Source organism: Nymphaea colorata, chromosome 3 (assembly GCF_008831285.2).
Source record: "Nymphaea colorata isolate Beijing-Zhang1983 chromosome 3, ASM883128v2, whole genome shotgun sequence".
NCBI lineage: Eukaryota > Viridiplantae > Streptophyta > Magnoliopsida > Nymphaeales > Nymphaeaceae > Nymphaea > Nymphaea colorata.
This window is the reverse complement of record NC_045140.1, coordinates 9,771,964-9,788,527: the sequence shown is the minus strand read 5'-3', so window position 1 is coordinate 9,788,527 and position 16,564 is coordinate 9,771,964. Positions and strand designations below refer to the sequence as shown.

Sequence of the window (16,564 nt, the reverse complement as noted above, 5' to 3'; positions counted from 1 at the left end):
AAAACGCTGCTAGATCAATGAGCGAAGTGCATTTTGTTAACAAGACAAGCAAAAAAATCGTCAGCTAGAACTAGAAGCAATAGGGACGTAATTATCGGAGTGTAGCTTGGAAAAGGTTGCCGCTAATTAGTGTTATTTATTTCTCACGTTGACTAAATTTCACCTTACAATGCCAAACATGCACTCATGTCCCGCACATATTTCTGTTATTTTAAAAAAAAGAGAGATATTCGATCATTTTATATAAAAAAAAAACACCTTTTTTTTTTTGAAAAATAAAAATAAGGGTATTTTGGTCATTTTATGACCTAGCAATATTACTTCTCGGTTTCAATTGATTTTAGAATAATAAAATGTGGTTCCGTTTCTTCAAATATAAGCAAAAGACATGCCCAAAAGATGAAAAATTTTGCCCTTTTTGTCATCTACTTGTGCTGAACTGAAACGTAAGCATTTAGTCAGGTGGAGATGTAAGGCCCACAGTAAGGCTCCAACGTAGGGGGCAGTTGTGAATTCTGATATGGATGAGCCTCCCCCTCATGTGATTGGACGGTTTGGGATATGAAAGCAGGAGCCATGATGCTGACAAAGGGAAGCTCAATGGTGGGTGGATTGAAACCATCCAATTATTTTTTTGCTTAACTGTGATAGGTTTTCTTTTCCTAAACAAAATATCATTCAATTCCATTAATGAGATTCAATCTAGGGCTTTGGGAAGCTGAATCATTTGGATAACTAGATCATAGCATTGTGAATTCTTAGTTTTAGTTCTGGTTGGGACGTTCAGATACTTTAGAGAAAGAGGGAAAATGCAGTGCTTTTGAGTTTGGATTCAGACCAAAGATGGTATATCCGATTAAATCCCATGTCTTTATTGTTCATATATGCATGTTAACTTTCATGTATCGGCAGGAAAATAAACCAAACAGCTAGTGGCTGGCATAATTTTAGGTTTTGTGGCATTTCCTTTTTTTCTTTTGGATGATAAACACCTTAAAGATAGGACCACCTATGGGCCTGCTCCCATATATATATATATAGCCCAAGTCCCATGTGTTTATTGTTCATATATGCTTGTGAACTTTCATATATCGGCAGGAAAGAAACCAAACAGCGAGTGGCTGGCAAAATTTTGGGTTTCTGGCTTTTCCTTTTTCTCTTACACCTTAAAAATAGGACCACCTATGGGCATATATATATATATATATATATAGAGAGAGAGAGAGAGAGAGAAGAATGCCCACATGTGGTATAATTTTAAATTTTTACAATGTTGGGATTTGATTTGGAAGTTCATCTCAATTTTATCAACTCCCTTTTGACTGGTAGGGATGTCAAAAGGTTGAATTTTGAATAAGACAAAAATGATGGTAAGAGCAATTTGGACGATAATAATATTTGTTATTAATGGTTTAGAAATACAGAGAATGAAGAAGGGAAGTCACAGATTTAACGTGGAATTCCCTCAAAAAGAGGGAAAAAACCACGTGAGGAAGAAGAACGATGCCCACTAGCGGCGGGCCTCTTTCTCTAAATTTTTTTATTAAACTCAGAATTAAGGTTAAATACTTTCTTAAGGCACAACAATCACCAACCGCTTGAAATATAGATGGGTTGGGTTTGGACCCATGACCCATCCAGATACATGCACGTTAACACTCCCCCTTAAGCATAAGATTAATCATGCCCAACTTGCTTACATTCTTCTTAAATTGAATAGAAGACAAAACTTTTGTCAACACATCTATAACTTAATCAGACTTCATATATGGCAGGACGAGCACCTTAGTGTTAATTCTCTCATGGATGAAATGTCGCTTAATCTCCACATGCTCAAGCCAATCATGCAACATAGGGTTGTTTGCAAGGTTTATTGCAGATTAATTATCACAGTACATCTTTATAGGTCTAGCAATTTTAATCTCAGTATCAACCATAAAAATAATTCAGAAAGTTTCATAGAAACAACATGGTACTCACTCGAGTGGAAATAAACATCTTTCCTTTTACTTTTTCATACCATCAGGTTGCCTCCCAAATAAATACAATAACTTGTCGTAGACCTCCTTGTATCAATGCAGTCTGCCCAACCAACATCAAAGTATCCCTTAATGTTAAGCTGATCTTGTCTCATGTATAGAGGCCCTTTATCAGGAATCTTTTTCACATAGCACATAGCACAAGATCTTCTTAGCAGCCTTTCAGTTAGCATTAGTAAAAGCATACATGAATTGATATATCACATTCAGGACAAAAGTGATGTTGGGTCTAGTGAGTGTGAGATAAATTAACTTTTCAACTAGACACTCATACTTTCTTTTAACTTCGTCATCAAGCGGTTCCCTTCTTTGATGCTGATCTTACTACTAATGTTTATTGAAGCAGGAGATGGTCTGCGGCCAAATTTCCCAATCTCCTTCAACAGGTGAATAATGCATTTCCTTTAATTTAGGACGAGGCCAATGCTTGACCTAGCAATTTCTATACCAAGAAAATATCTTAACTTTTCAAGGTCCTTGAGATCAATCTATGAAACTAACATCTTTTTTAGCATGTAACCTCTTCTTCATCATCTCTTATAACTACCATGTCATCCTTGTAAACTAAGAGAAGAGCAACCTTGCCATCTCTCTGTTTCACTGAGGTCTCCATTACCTTGATGACATTCATGCTTTTTTATCACAAGTATGAGGCAAACCATGCTCGAGAAAATTGTTTAAGACCATACAAAGTTTTCTTCAGTATGTAGCACTTATTTTCTCATAGCTCGAGGGCATACTCGTATAAACTTCTTCTTCCAAATCACTGTTAAGGAATGCATTCTTGACATCAAGTTGATACATCTACCACTCTTTTGAAACTACTAGAGCAAGAATCACCAAGATAGTCTTCATTTTTGCAATTGAAACAAACGTCTCCAGCCATTATATGCTATACTTTTCACTGAAGCCTTTTTCAACCAGCTGAGCTTTGTATCCCCACAGATCTATCAGGTTTATACTTGATTGCAAAAACTCACTTTGATCCCGCAAGATGATCATCCTCAAAAATATCCACAATCTTCCACGTTCTATTCTTGTCAAGGGCTCACATTTCTTCTTGCATGGCAAGAATCCATTTCGGATCCACCTGAGCCTCAGAAACAGTCCTGAAAATAATAGAAGTAGAAAGAGAGGATATGTAGCATTTTTAATCTCTATTAAGCTTCGAATAAAACACAAAGTTATTAATGGGGTGCATATTACATGACTTAGTCCCTTTCTCAAGACAATAGGAAGTTCTTCAGCATCCAAGTTACTTCTAACATCTTCATCATGTTCCTCACACACTGGACTTGACTCGTTTGGGGTTATCTCAAGATTGAGATTAGTGTCTTGATTTTTTCATCTTCAATGGGGTGCCTCCTGAAGTAAACATGTCCAAATAAATCATCATGCTTTGAGTAGACATCTTCAACCGATCAGCCTCAACTTTAGAGTAGACATCTTCAATGTTAGAAAAGGATCTGACTTTGAATGCCCTCAAATTCAACCTTCAAGCCTCCAAGGAATACAACTTCCCAAAACAGCTTCTGGTGGTAATATGCACATTACCAGTGCTGTTCATGAGCGAGTATGAGCTAGCTCGAACTTGGCTCGAGCTTGAGTCGAGAAAACTCGAACTCGATTCGATTAAGCTTGAGCCAAAGATAGGCATGAGCCAAGCCAAACATTTCATTATTTTTTTTTAAGAAAGAGGCAACATATAGATTTGAACATAGAACCTCCCACATGCCAATCATGTGCATGCCCATTTGAGCAATTTACTTTTTTTTGATAATTTTATGAGACGTATTGTATATATTTTCTTTCTCGATCTTAATCGAGTTTAACCAAGTTGAACCCACTTTACTCAAGTTCGACTCGTTTAGGTTGTTGAGTTCATTTCTTAACTCACACTTGACTAGTTTAATAAACGAGTCCATTTCGAGTCAAGTTTATCAAGCGATTTTGAGTCGAACTCGAGTTAGCTCGACTCGTTGCCCTACACATTCCTACTTATCTTCAGAGTGATAATCCAACTCTTCCCATTTCGACTTTAGAGAAGTATGAAATTCAGCCAATCTTATTTTCCTGCCAAAGAGCATATATATCCTTCATCAATTGCTATACACAAACGTCTTTCTTTTTCTACCCATACATCTGTTTGAGGAGAACCCACATATCGTAGACACTCTTTCTTCAGAGAATCAATGACTGAATATCAATAGAAACAGAGTTGACGATCCAGATTATGACCTGACTGTCTTCAATATACCACATTTCCTATTAGGGATTAGTCTCCATAAGCTATTTCTTCTTCCGGTTAATCCAGCCACGACCAGTGATTCTCATCATAATGGCTGCAGACCAGCAAAGGTAATTGTCATTGGTCAAGCAAATCCTCGTGACTTGAACTCGTAGATGATCTGATCTATGTGACATACAATCCATCTTGTCAATGGAGCTATGTCTCTTCTCCTCAGCAGCCATAGAGACAAACAACAAGAGAAAGCCCAACAGCGTGCAACGCAATAGTAGGAATTCTGTTGATTCACGATTAGCACATGCATGCTAGCGAAGCAATCAAGAGTGTGACGGTCGTAGCGACGGCGCACAGGCAACAACTTTAGGCAACAACACCAAGCAACAGCTTCCTTTCAGGCAACAACTCTAGGCAGTGACTTTCAGGCGACGACGCAGTAGAGAATGACTACACACACAAGCGGAGATGCAAAAACTTCTTCATCGATCCTTGGCTCTGATACCATGTAGAAATATGGCGAACAAGAAAAAAGAGAAGACACACAGATTTAACATAGAAAACCCCTCAAAAAGAAAGTAAGAACCACAATTGAGGAAGAAGAATGGTGCCAACTAGCAGCCGTCCCCTCTCCCTAAAATGTTTCATTAAACTCAACATTAGGATTAAACACTCTCATAAGGGCACGGCAATCACCAGCCACTTAAGAGATGGATGGGTCGGGCCTAGACCCAATGATCCGTCCAAATACATGCTTGTTAACAACTGGCTTTATTTTGTTTGGTATAGTTAATGACGATAGTTCCATGCAAGTTGGTTGCCGAAAATCATGTCCTTTTTGAAACAGATGGACGAACATTTAAATATTTTTTGTCTATGTTTGATGGGAGCAATCAAGTCTCAAGGGTATAAATGCAACAAGAAAAAAGAAAGAAAAAATTACAAGTGCAACATATCAAATTTTATCCACATCAACTAGCATGTGTTTTGTGCTGTTAAGATCAAGCAGGCCAACAGCACTCACTATTATCACTTTATAGATAAGCCAGAGCGGTTGGTCTCTTCATTTTTAACATCTGCCATTTATTTTTATAACAATCTTTCTTACATATATAATTGTATACAACCAATATGAAATTAGAGATTTTAAACGTATTGTAATTAAGTTTTATGTGATTTTAAAACTAACAGTTTGAATTGTTTAGCTTCCTATACTCATCTTACATGCACAAAGGAATGAATTTTTTGAATTTTACATTTTTAACATGTAAATTGCAACTTAGAAAAATAAAATGTTCAAATATGAGATTTGTTAAATGCATTTCTCGCACGCATACACACAAGCATGAACAAGCTCCACAGTTCATTTGGACTCATAGGAAAACCTCCCTGCTATTTGAATATCCAGGTGTAAAAAAAATTCAAAAGCAGGGGCAACCTCTGGGGGCTACTACCAGGTCTTCCCCTCATCCGGAAGCTACTTGGGTCGGATAATCATTTATGCTCCAGTAACAATCTCAATGGGCAGAGTTCGGAAAATGTACGACGAACAGACGATTAGCATTACACACGGTACAGTCATGGATTACTCTGGAGCAAAAAATATCCCAAATCCAAGGCCGGCGCACAAAGAAATTGATTGATCCTAACACTCTCGAGACAACACAATGCCCAAGTTTGTCGCTTGTTTATCATTAGGAACGGTTTATTCCATTCACTAGAATTTCATATGTAAGCATCAAATGTGCGAATAAATTACAGAAGAAAAACATAATCAGACAAATGCGAATGGATACACCTCGGCTCCATCCAAAAAATGGTCAAACTGATACAACAGAGGCAGAATGACACAAGCAACATTATTTTCTCTCTGCATATCTAAGAAAGACCGCACCCCAGCAGACGTCATTTATCTGCATGATTTCTTGATGAGAATATATCTACAGCTTGTGCAGATAGGTGTTGTAAACCACTTCTGAAAAATCCTTAATCCTTTATTTGTGATCAAGGGACCTGAATATTTGTGCAAAGTTGCTTTGGAGCCCCTTGGGATGGGAAATCAGGGAGCGTTAGAGGTCAGAACCTTGAATTCCAACAAATCCACCTGGAGAAGATTCCCCGAGCTTCTGATAGGTTGCCATTGAAAAATGTGGCACGTGCTCTTCACAATTTGGTTGGCTGTGCTAAATTTTAGAGTGGGCACCCTTGAACTAGGTGCTGATTTTAGCTAAACCACCTCAATGTTAATATTCAGTTTTGCCACAGGAACCAGCAAGCCTTCTAGCCCAGGGACTTTCAGCAGGTAGCCATGATAGTGAAACCCCCATAAGTGCACACCATCTCAGGTTTAAGAGTGCAACAGCCAAATATTCCTTGGAGTCCTTGAAAATCTCCACTATCTGGTGCTCAACTTCTGGGTCTTCACTCTGCACAAGATCCTCATACTTCGAACGAAATTCCTGCTGCTTATCTTCATCTTGTGATATCATCCAGATGCTTAGTACTTGCAGTGCTTCCACTGCAGTACTATGAAACCCATGATAGATATAAGCACATAATGCATAACGGCAAGTAGTGGGATCAGGTTGAACTTTCTCCAGGTGCATCCGCTCAATAATGAGCTCAAGTATGTCCAGTCGACGCTGCGTTGAGAACAAACTTAAAAATATTAACAGAAGCCATCAGACGAGAAAAATCAAATCAATAATTGTCCACACAATGCCAATTGCTACTCGATGCCAAACTGGAGATAGCCAGCTTGTCCATCAGGATCAGTAGACTTGTCCAGAGCACTGTCTATCGTGATATTTTTCAAAAATATTGTGATAATGTCACCAAAATAGATCAAAACAAAGGATGGCAGAATATTTTGATACTTAACTGTATCACCACAAAAAGATATTTTTTATGATCTTTTTCCTCAGTTTAAAAATTAAAAAACACTACTAATGTATTTTAGACCATTTCTTAATTTTTCCTAAATATTTTAAAAATTATTTTAAGTCCTTATAAATGTTTTCTATAATGGAAACTAGTAAAAAATAATATTTTTTTCCTATTGTAGTTTCTAGAATTTTTAAGCCTTTTCTAAGATTTTTCTCAAAAAAATACACAAAAAAGAACTTGCTGATAAGAACCCAAATCCCTGATGACAATATTTGTGAAAATTGTTCAGACCATAAGTCTTCGCATTTCAAATTTATAGTCCTGTTACAGCTGGCAGCCTTAGAGAGAGAATCGTTAATCCATTCACTAACCCTAATATCCATAATAAAGAGATTAGGGTTGAAGAGAGATTTACAAAGTAAATCAACAGAAAATAGAGAAATGTTTAAAGAGACCCCATAACTATTAAATATTGCAAAGAACCACCTAGAAACATAAACTCTTCTAATTCAACACTCACCCCTCAAGCTAGAGCATCCATATTAATCATGTTCAGCTTATCACAACATCTAGAGAAATCACCAATAGGAAGAGCTTTAGTGAAGACATCTACAATTTGATCTTCTCATGATACATGAATGGTGGTTATGGTTTTTCTTTGAACGAGATTCCGAATGTAATGACAGTCCACTTCAATATGTTTAGTTCTCTCATGGAAAACTGGATTGTTTGCAATGTATGTGGCTGCTCGATTGTCACAATGCATCTTCATGAGAAGCGGAATCGACACACTTAGGCTAGATAGCATGGATTTAGCCCAAGTCATTTCAGCGGCAGTTTGAGTCATAACTCTGTATTCGGATTCTGCACTAGATCTTGACACCACACCTTGCTTTTTGCTTCTCCAATATATAAGGTTGCCTTCCACAAATACACAGAATCCTGTGGTAGATTTCCTGTCTTCGACTGAGCCAGCATAGTCAGCATCACTATAAGCTTCCACTTCTAGGGTCTTGCCTTTTGTGAACAAAAGTCCTTTGCCAGGAGATGATTTCAAATATTTGACCATCATTAAAACAGTATCTCAATGAACTTTCTTGGGTCTTTTCATAAATTGATTTAGTTTCTCCACTACAAAGCTAATGTCTGGTCTGGTCACAGTAACATAGAGGAGCTTTCTAATAAGAGACTTGTATGATCGAGAATCCACTAATTCTGATTGGTCATTATGAAGATGTATGCGTAGATTCATACGTAGATTGGCCGGTTTAGCTCCTAGCATCCCGGTGTCCTGCAATAAATCAAGAACATACTTTCGTTGAGAGAGAACTACACCTTCCCTGTTACGAGCTACCTCTATTCCCAAAAAATATTGTAGTTGACCAAGATCTTTCGTCACAAAGTGTTTTTGAAGAAGCAACTTTGTATCAGAAATTTCTTGATTGGAGTCACCTGTCAGGATAATATCATCAACATAAACCACTAGAACGGTCATACCCTTGGAATTCTTCTTGATAAACAGAGAATGATCAAGAGGGGATCTCGCAAAGCCACACTTTGAGACTACCTCAAAGAACTTGTGAAACCACGCACGAGGACTCTGCTTGAGTCTATAAATAGCTTTCTTCAGTTTGCACACTTTTCCACACTCCTCCTGTTGTTCAAACCCTGGTGGTTGTTGCATATAGACAGTCTATTGAGATCACTATACAAAAATGCATTTTTGACATCAAGCTGATACATGTGCCAGTCATGGTGTACAACTACAGAGATGATAAGACAAATGGTCCCCAACCGAGCAACAGGAGAGAAAGTCTCGAAAAAATCAACACCGTAAGTCTGCGTGTAGTCCTTAGCGACCAACCGAGCTTTGTATCTTTCTATAGAACATTCAGAATTATATTTCACCGTGAATACCCACTTGGAGCCAACAATGTCACAATTCAATCAGGAGGAGGATCAACAAGTTCCCAAGTGTCTCGTTGAACTAATGCATCTATCTCATCTTGCATAGCCTGTCTCCATTGGGTATCTAATAAAGCCTGTTGGTGACAAGTAGGAACTGCATGGGCCGCCAGAGCTTGAATAAACTGTTGCATACTTTTACCAACACCATCAGTAGAAACAAAATGAGATATAGGATGCAGAGTACATTGTCGCTTGCCTTTGCAAAGAGCAATAGGTAAGTCCTGACAGGGATCAGATGGACTAGGTATAATCACTTCAGATGTACTTACCTCCTGAGAAGCGATTGGGGAAGGATTATGAGAAGGGTTATGTCGACGTGTGTAGACCAGCGGAAGATCGCAAAACTTGGACACTACAGCAGGAGAATCCCCAGAAGAAGACTCGTAAGGGAATGACTCCAAAAGAATAGGAGGAATAGGTAGTGGGTCAGATGACAGTGGCATCTCAGTAGATGTAGGTGATGAACTATAATAAGGATTCAAAGAATGTCACATCCGTACTGATATACTCCTTTTGAGTCAAGGGGTCAAAGCATTTGTAACCTTTATGATTCCTGGAGTAGCAAATAAAGATACACTTAATGGCTTGGGCACCCAATTTATCACGTGTGGGTCCAAGTACGTGAACAAAGCATGTGCAACCAAATAATTTGGGAGCCACTAAAAACAAGGGTCGTTGTGGGTGCACAAGTTTAATGGGAACCTTGTTGTCGATGAAGGATGAGAGTAAACAGTTGGTCAAGTAACAGACAGTGAGGATGACATCTCCCCAAAAATATGCAGGTAGACTAGTATGAAGCATTAGAGAGTGTGCCACATTTAAAAGTTGACGATGTTTCCGCTCAGCTACTCTATTTTGCTGGGAGGTATGGGGACAAGTAAACTGAGAAGAAATGACATTATCAGAGTAAAATTTCATTAAGGTAGATCTCTTGAACTCAAGAGCGTTATCAGTGCGAATGCTTTTAACAAGAATACCAAACTGGGTCTTTACTTCAACAATAAGGTTCTTGAGAGTACATATGACTTCAAAACTTTCTTTGAAAAGAAAAACCCAAGTGATTGAGAATAATCATCAACAATGACAAGGAAATAACGAAATCTAAACCTACTAGCAACTCTGCTAGGACCCCACACATCAACATGAAGAAGATCAAATAATCTACAATTGGACGGACTAAGACTCGATGAATAACTGCTATGGGTGTGCTTGCTAAGTTGACAGACCTCACACTGGAACGACTCTGGTACTGATAGATGAGGAAGTAGGTGACGGAGCTTGGAGACAGATGGATGACAAAGTCTGAGATGTCACTGGAAGGAGGAGGACAATGAGGAACTTGAGACGGCTGCAATACCCACAGAATCAGACAGGAAGTAGATGACCCCTTTCTCATAGCCTCCACCAATCGTCTTCCCAGTTTGCAAGTCCTGAAATGAACATATACTAAAGCCAAATGTAACACGACAATGTAAATCATTAATCAATTGTCTAACTGATAAAAGATTAGTGAGAAACTTAGGAGCATATAACACATTAGGAATTGTCATAGACTGAGAAATCTTAATATCTCCATAACCCATAATAGGAGACCATCTACCATCTGCAAGTCTCACATGACGTCTCTGAGGTAATGAGTGTAGCACGATAAATATAGAAGGTCTACTACAAACTCCTGAATCAATAATCCAAGTAGTATATGTATCATGTGGAGCAGTATCAACGGATATAGCATTGTCTATCATAACTGTGGAGGTCGACGGTTGAGTAGATTTGTGTGCTAAGAACTCCTCATACTCTGACCTGTTGATATTCACAGTCACAGTCTCGGGGTTGGAAGAAGATAAAGACCCCTCTACTACTGATGAAGTTGCCTGGATAGATTCAATAGGAGACTGTAATGAATTCTTGCGCTGCTTCGATGCAACACCTCTTCTTAGGGGTATGGCGAAAGGACAACCATGTTTATCCCAACATTTGTCTTCCAAATGCCCTATTTTCCCACAGAAGGTGCACTGAAATCTCCCACGTCCTCCTCTTGATCCTCGGCATATGCCCCTCCCCATGAAGAAATTACGTCCACGGTCTCCTGAAGCTACCAAAGCAGAGGGAGTAGCATCAGTGGAAGGCGGAGAAAGAGTCACAACAAGACGGCTGAGTCTGTTGTAAGCCTCAGCTAGGTCAGGAATTTCTTCTCCAGTCAACATCTGTGTCTTTGTTGCTGCATACTCGAGAGAGAGGCCCTGTAGAAACTTTGCCACCATAGACTGTTCACCATGAGTCTTCTGGCATGTGGGACATGGAAGACGCAAAGCTTTAAGTCTTTCATAGATTGACTTGATGGAAGCGAAGTACTGAGCAAGACTTTGGTCACCCTATGACAAATTAAGTAATTCCTCCACCACCTGCAAGATCTTGCTAACATTCTTTTCATTTGAGTACGTTTGCTTCAAAAAATCCCACATTTGTTTGGCAGAGGTATAATCTGCAATAATAGAGGTAATCTGTGGTTGGACACTATTCATGATCCATGACATGACAATATTATTATCTTCTTTCCATGAACTATATTTTCCACTATTCATCACAGGCTCATCTTCTTCTATAACATGTTCCTTCCGATGTCTAATCACAAACATCATCACAGGCTCATCTTCTTCTATAACATGTTCCTTCCGATGTCTAATCACAAACATCATAAATACACGGGACCAAATCTCATAGTTAGATCCATCTAACTTTACAGTAGAGCCATAAGAAAAGAGATTGTCTGTGTTTTTATGCTCATACTGCATCTCTGTCTTGCCTTCAGCGGCCATAATGCATGACTTGACAATGTGATCTTAATCTGGTTGCACTATGATACAATCAAGAGTATAGCATGCAACAATCAACTTGAGAAAACTTAGGCAGCAGAATATATATATATTTTTTTCGCACCAAAAGTAGTCCTTAAAAAAAAATTCTATGAACTTGCTGCTCAGTAAATCAGTCTACCAATCACAACTGTAGAAACAAGCAACACAAGAAGAGAACGGAGAAGAAACACACGATATACATGGAAAACCTCAGTAGGAGGTGAAAAACCACGGAGAAGCTCTAACCTAGGGGCAAGACCGCAACACTAGGCGAGAGAATGTTATTTCCACTTAATAAAAAATTACACAATAAGTGGGATTATATAAGAGGGAGGCCCACCTAGGGTACCGAGCCACCCTCGGTACCCGCGCCCATGGGACCGGTCCATATCCAGACCCGGTTCCCTATACAAGATCTTCTAACACTCCTACTCAAGCTTGGCATACATGTCAAACATGCCAAGCTTGCTCACATTTTTCTCGAATTGAGATGTACATAAGGCTTTGGTCAAAACATCGGCAATTTGATCTTCAGACTTCATGTACGGCAGGATCAACTCCTTGGAATCTATGCGTTCCCGTATGAAATGGCGATCAATCTCCACATGTTTAGTTCTGTCATGCAGGACGGGATTGTTTGCAAGGTTAATCGCAGACTTGTTGTCACAGTACATCTTCATCTTTTCTTCCGTTTCAACACCAATATCAGCTAGGAGAATCTTTAACCATAGCATTTCTGTAACTCCCATAGCCACAGCCCTGTATTCAGCCTCAGCACTGGATCTAGAGCAAACTTCTTGCCTTTTACTTCTCCATACAACCAGGTTACCCACCCAGAAAGATGCAGTACCTTGTGGTAGACCTCCTAGTATCAGTGCATCCTACCCAATCTGCGTCAGAGTATCCTTCAATATTAAGTTGGTCTTGCTGAGTATAGAGTAATCCTTTCCCTGGGTCATTCTTTAGGTACCCCAACACTCTTTCTGCACTCTTCCAGTGACAATCAGTAGGAGCATGCATAAACTGACTCAACACATTCACAACATACGTAATATCAGGGCGAGTAAGAGTAAGATAGATGAGCTTACCAACCAACCTCTGATACCGCCCTTTTCCTTCCTCATCTAGGATGTTGCCAGTTTTGATGCTTATTTTTGTACCGGACTCCATTGGAGTTAGAAAGGGTCTACATCCAAGTTTGCCTGTCTCCTTTCAAAGATCCAGAGTGTATTTCCTTTGGCTCATAACAAGCCCTGTCTCTGACCGAGCAATCTCGATCCCCAGAAAGTACCTTAGTTTACCCAGATCTTTAAGATCAAATTCGGCAGCTAACCTTTCCTTCATCTTCCTTTTTTCTTCTTCATCGTCACCTGTGACTATCATATCATCAACATACACAAGAAAAAGACTCACCAGGCCATTTCTCTGCTTAATGAATAAGGTGTGATCACCATTTCCCTGTTTGTATCCATTAGTCTTCATCACTATCCCCAGCCTTTCAAACCATGCTCTAGGAGACTGCTTTAATCCATACAAGGCTTTCTTGAGATGACAACATTTTCCGCTTTGAACATATCCAGGAGGCATGCTCATGTAGACCTCTTCTTGTAGATAGCCGTTCAAGAAGGCATTCTTGACATCAAGCAGATCCATGCTCCACTTCTTTTGCACGGCAAGTGCTAAGATGACCCTCACAGTTTTCAGTTTAGCAACAGGGGCAAAGGTTTCAAAGTAATCAATACCATATTTTTGACTGAACCCCCTTCGCAACAAGACGAGCCTTATACCTCTCCACGGTACCATCCGGTTTGTATTTCACATTGAACACCCACTTGGAACCAACTAAATGAGTCCCCTTGGGAATATCAACTACTTCCCAAGTATCATTCTTCGCCAAGGCCTCCATCTCCTCTGTCATGGCATGTAGCCATTTAGGATCCTCTCTAGCATCTTCCACACACCTAGGAATCACAGACTTAGACAAGGATGTAATAAAGCATTTGTAATCCTTACTAAGTTTCGCATAAGAGACAAATCTCTGAATAGGATGAGAAGTACATGACCTGGTGCCCTTGCGCAAGGCTATAGGAAGCTCTTCATTGATTTGACTTGGGTCATTCGGGGAACTCACAGGATTGGGATTGGTTATATCAACATTCTCAACCACATCTGTCTTCTTCCTGGTGTACACCTGGCCAAACAAGTGATCACGAGCTGTGGACTGATTAACAACAAGGCCCCCGTCCATGTGACTGTCTCTACCATCTCTGACTGTGTCTACCACACTGTGACTAACCTTGTAATCCAAGAAGTCCATAAATAAACTGAATCAATTGATTTGAGGAATACTCTTCACTACTGTTCCCTAGACACTCCCCCTGAAGAGGATTCACAGGAAAGCACGCCTCATGCTCATGAAAAGTAACATCCCGGGAGACATAGACTTTAGAAGTGGTAGGATCAACACATTTGTATCCCTTCTGAGTGGAGGAATACCCCAGGAAGACAGCCTTGATAGACCAAGGGTCAAGTTTCTTGAGGGTGGGACTATGATCATGAACAAACAGACACACCCGAACAACCGAGGAGTAAGAGGCTAGGGATTCTGAGTAGGCCAAAGCATAGAATATGGAGAATGACCCTGCAACACACGGGTAGGCATATGATTAATAAGGTGGGCACTAGTGAGAAGTGCATCACCCCAGTAGCGCTTAGGAACCTGTCGATGGAACATAATAGCCCGAGTGACATCTAATAAATGGCGATTCTTTCGTTCAACCACGCCATTTTGGGGAGGTGTGTAACTACAGGACGTTTCATGAACAATACCCTTGCTCTTCAAGAAATCATTTAGAGATTGAGAGACATACTCTCTAGCATTATCTGTGCGGAAAGCCTGAACAGAGGTCTGAAACTGAGTCTCAACAAAAGCCACAAAATTTTTGACAATGACCGGAACGTCACTACGTTCTTTCAATAGGTACACGAACGTACAACGGGAGTAGTCATCGATAAGAGTCATAAAATAATGAAAACCACGACAAGTGGGTACTCCCGAAGGACCCCAAACATCATAATGAACCAAAGCAAACGGACAGATAGTTTTATTGAAAGAAATAGGGTATGAAGCCCTGACATGCTTAGCCAACTGACACACTTCACATGTGAAGGAGTCAATGGAAACAAAAGTAAAAAACCTAGAAAACAACTTCTTGATCAACTGGAATGGGAGATGTCCAAGACGCTCGTGCCATCGCATAATGATAGACCTGTCTTCCACACCTGACAACTGTCCACTAGTGGCTTAAATCAAGGCAGACGCAACTTGCACGGGCAGTCTGTAGAGTCCATCAATAACCGAACCAATCCCAATCTTCTTCCCCGTCACCAAGTCCTGTAGGAAACAATGGTCAGTAGAAAAAATCAGATTACAATTTAGTTCTTTGGTAATACTGCTGACAGATAACAAGTTCACAGGAATATTGGGAACATGAAGAGCATTATGCAGACAATATTTATTTAACAAGGACAAACTCCCTTTTCCAGCCACAGAGATAGAAGACCCATCAGCCATAGACACGCGTTGCTACCCTGAAGACAATTTGTATTCTTGAAACAGCTTAGGATCCCCTGTCATATGATGTGTAGCCCCACTGTCAACAATCCAATCACCAAGGGAGGGATTACCTTGATCACTTTTGGCCACAAGAGCTTGAGCTAACTTAGCTCCCTCGGTCGTGGAAGTTTCCTCTTGTGTAGTAGAAAGCCGGCTGATCTAAGCTTACAATTCCTTGATTTGCTCAGAGGAAAGCTTTGATTTTTCAACATTTGACGAACTAGCCTGACTAGAGTCAGGCACAGAAGACCCTCGCCGACTAGAAGGAGGACGACCACGAACAAGTCTCTTCTCAGGATGAATATCCCAACAGAAATCCACAGAATGCCCCAACTTGTTACAATGACTACAACGCCGAACAGGACGTTGTCCAGTCCCAAAGGCACGGCTAACAAACGCTGAGGGAGAACTCCCCTGGCTGGAGTCAATATGCATGACTTGGCGACGTTGTTCCTCAGATTCTACCCGGGCATACACCTCCTCAATCCCAGGAATCTCGTCACAGTTAAGAATTTGGCTCCTAATGGATTCAAATTCATCACGTAATCCTCCAAGGAAAATAAAAGTCCGGTCCATCCATTCTTTTTCCCAGTACAAGGCATGATCAGAACCACAATGCCAGTCATCATTCACATGATAGTCTAGTTCCTCCCATTTAGTCTTCAGGGCTGCAAAGAAGGATGCCACAGACAAGTCACCCTGTTTAAGGGAGTAGATGCCACGTTTGATTTGGTACGTGGGCAAGACTCTCTTCTTACGGCCATACATCCGTGTAAGCACAGTTCACATGTCATATGCAGTGGACTTACGCAAGATCAGAGGCTGAATATCAGCGGAAACAGAACTAATGATCCAGACTTTAACTTGGCTATCTTCCAACGCCCAATTCGCCCATTGTGGATCCATTTTAGAAGGTGCAGGTTTCTCCCCAGTGATATAGGGAAGGCGACCGCGA

General features: G+C 40.1%; 1 protein-coding gene across 2 annotated transcripts in view; it reads right to left on the bottom strand.

The window, feature by feature from the left end:
* Window positions 1-5,949: 5,949 nt before the first annotated feature.
* The window catches only part of LOC116251017 (pentatricopeptide repeat-containing protein At1g76280), a 68,576-nt gene continuing 57,961 nt past the window's right edge, over window positions 5,950-16,564 (bottom strand). For both annotated transcript variants that reach the window (XM_031625065.2, XM_050076923.1), the window contains exon 13: window positions 5,950-6,923. In XM_031625065.2, coding sequence (XP_031480925.1) covers window positions 6,525-6,923 — 399 coding nt within the window. In that variant the 3' untranslated portion in view covers window positions 5,950-6,524. The remainder of the gene's footprint in view (window positions 6,924-16,564) is intronic.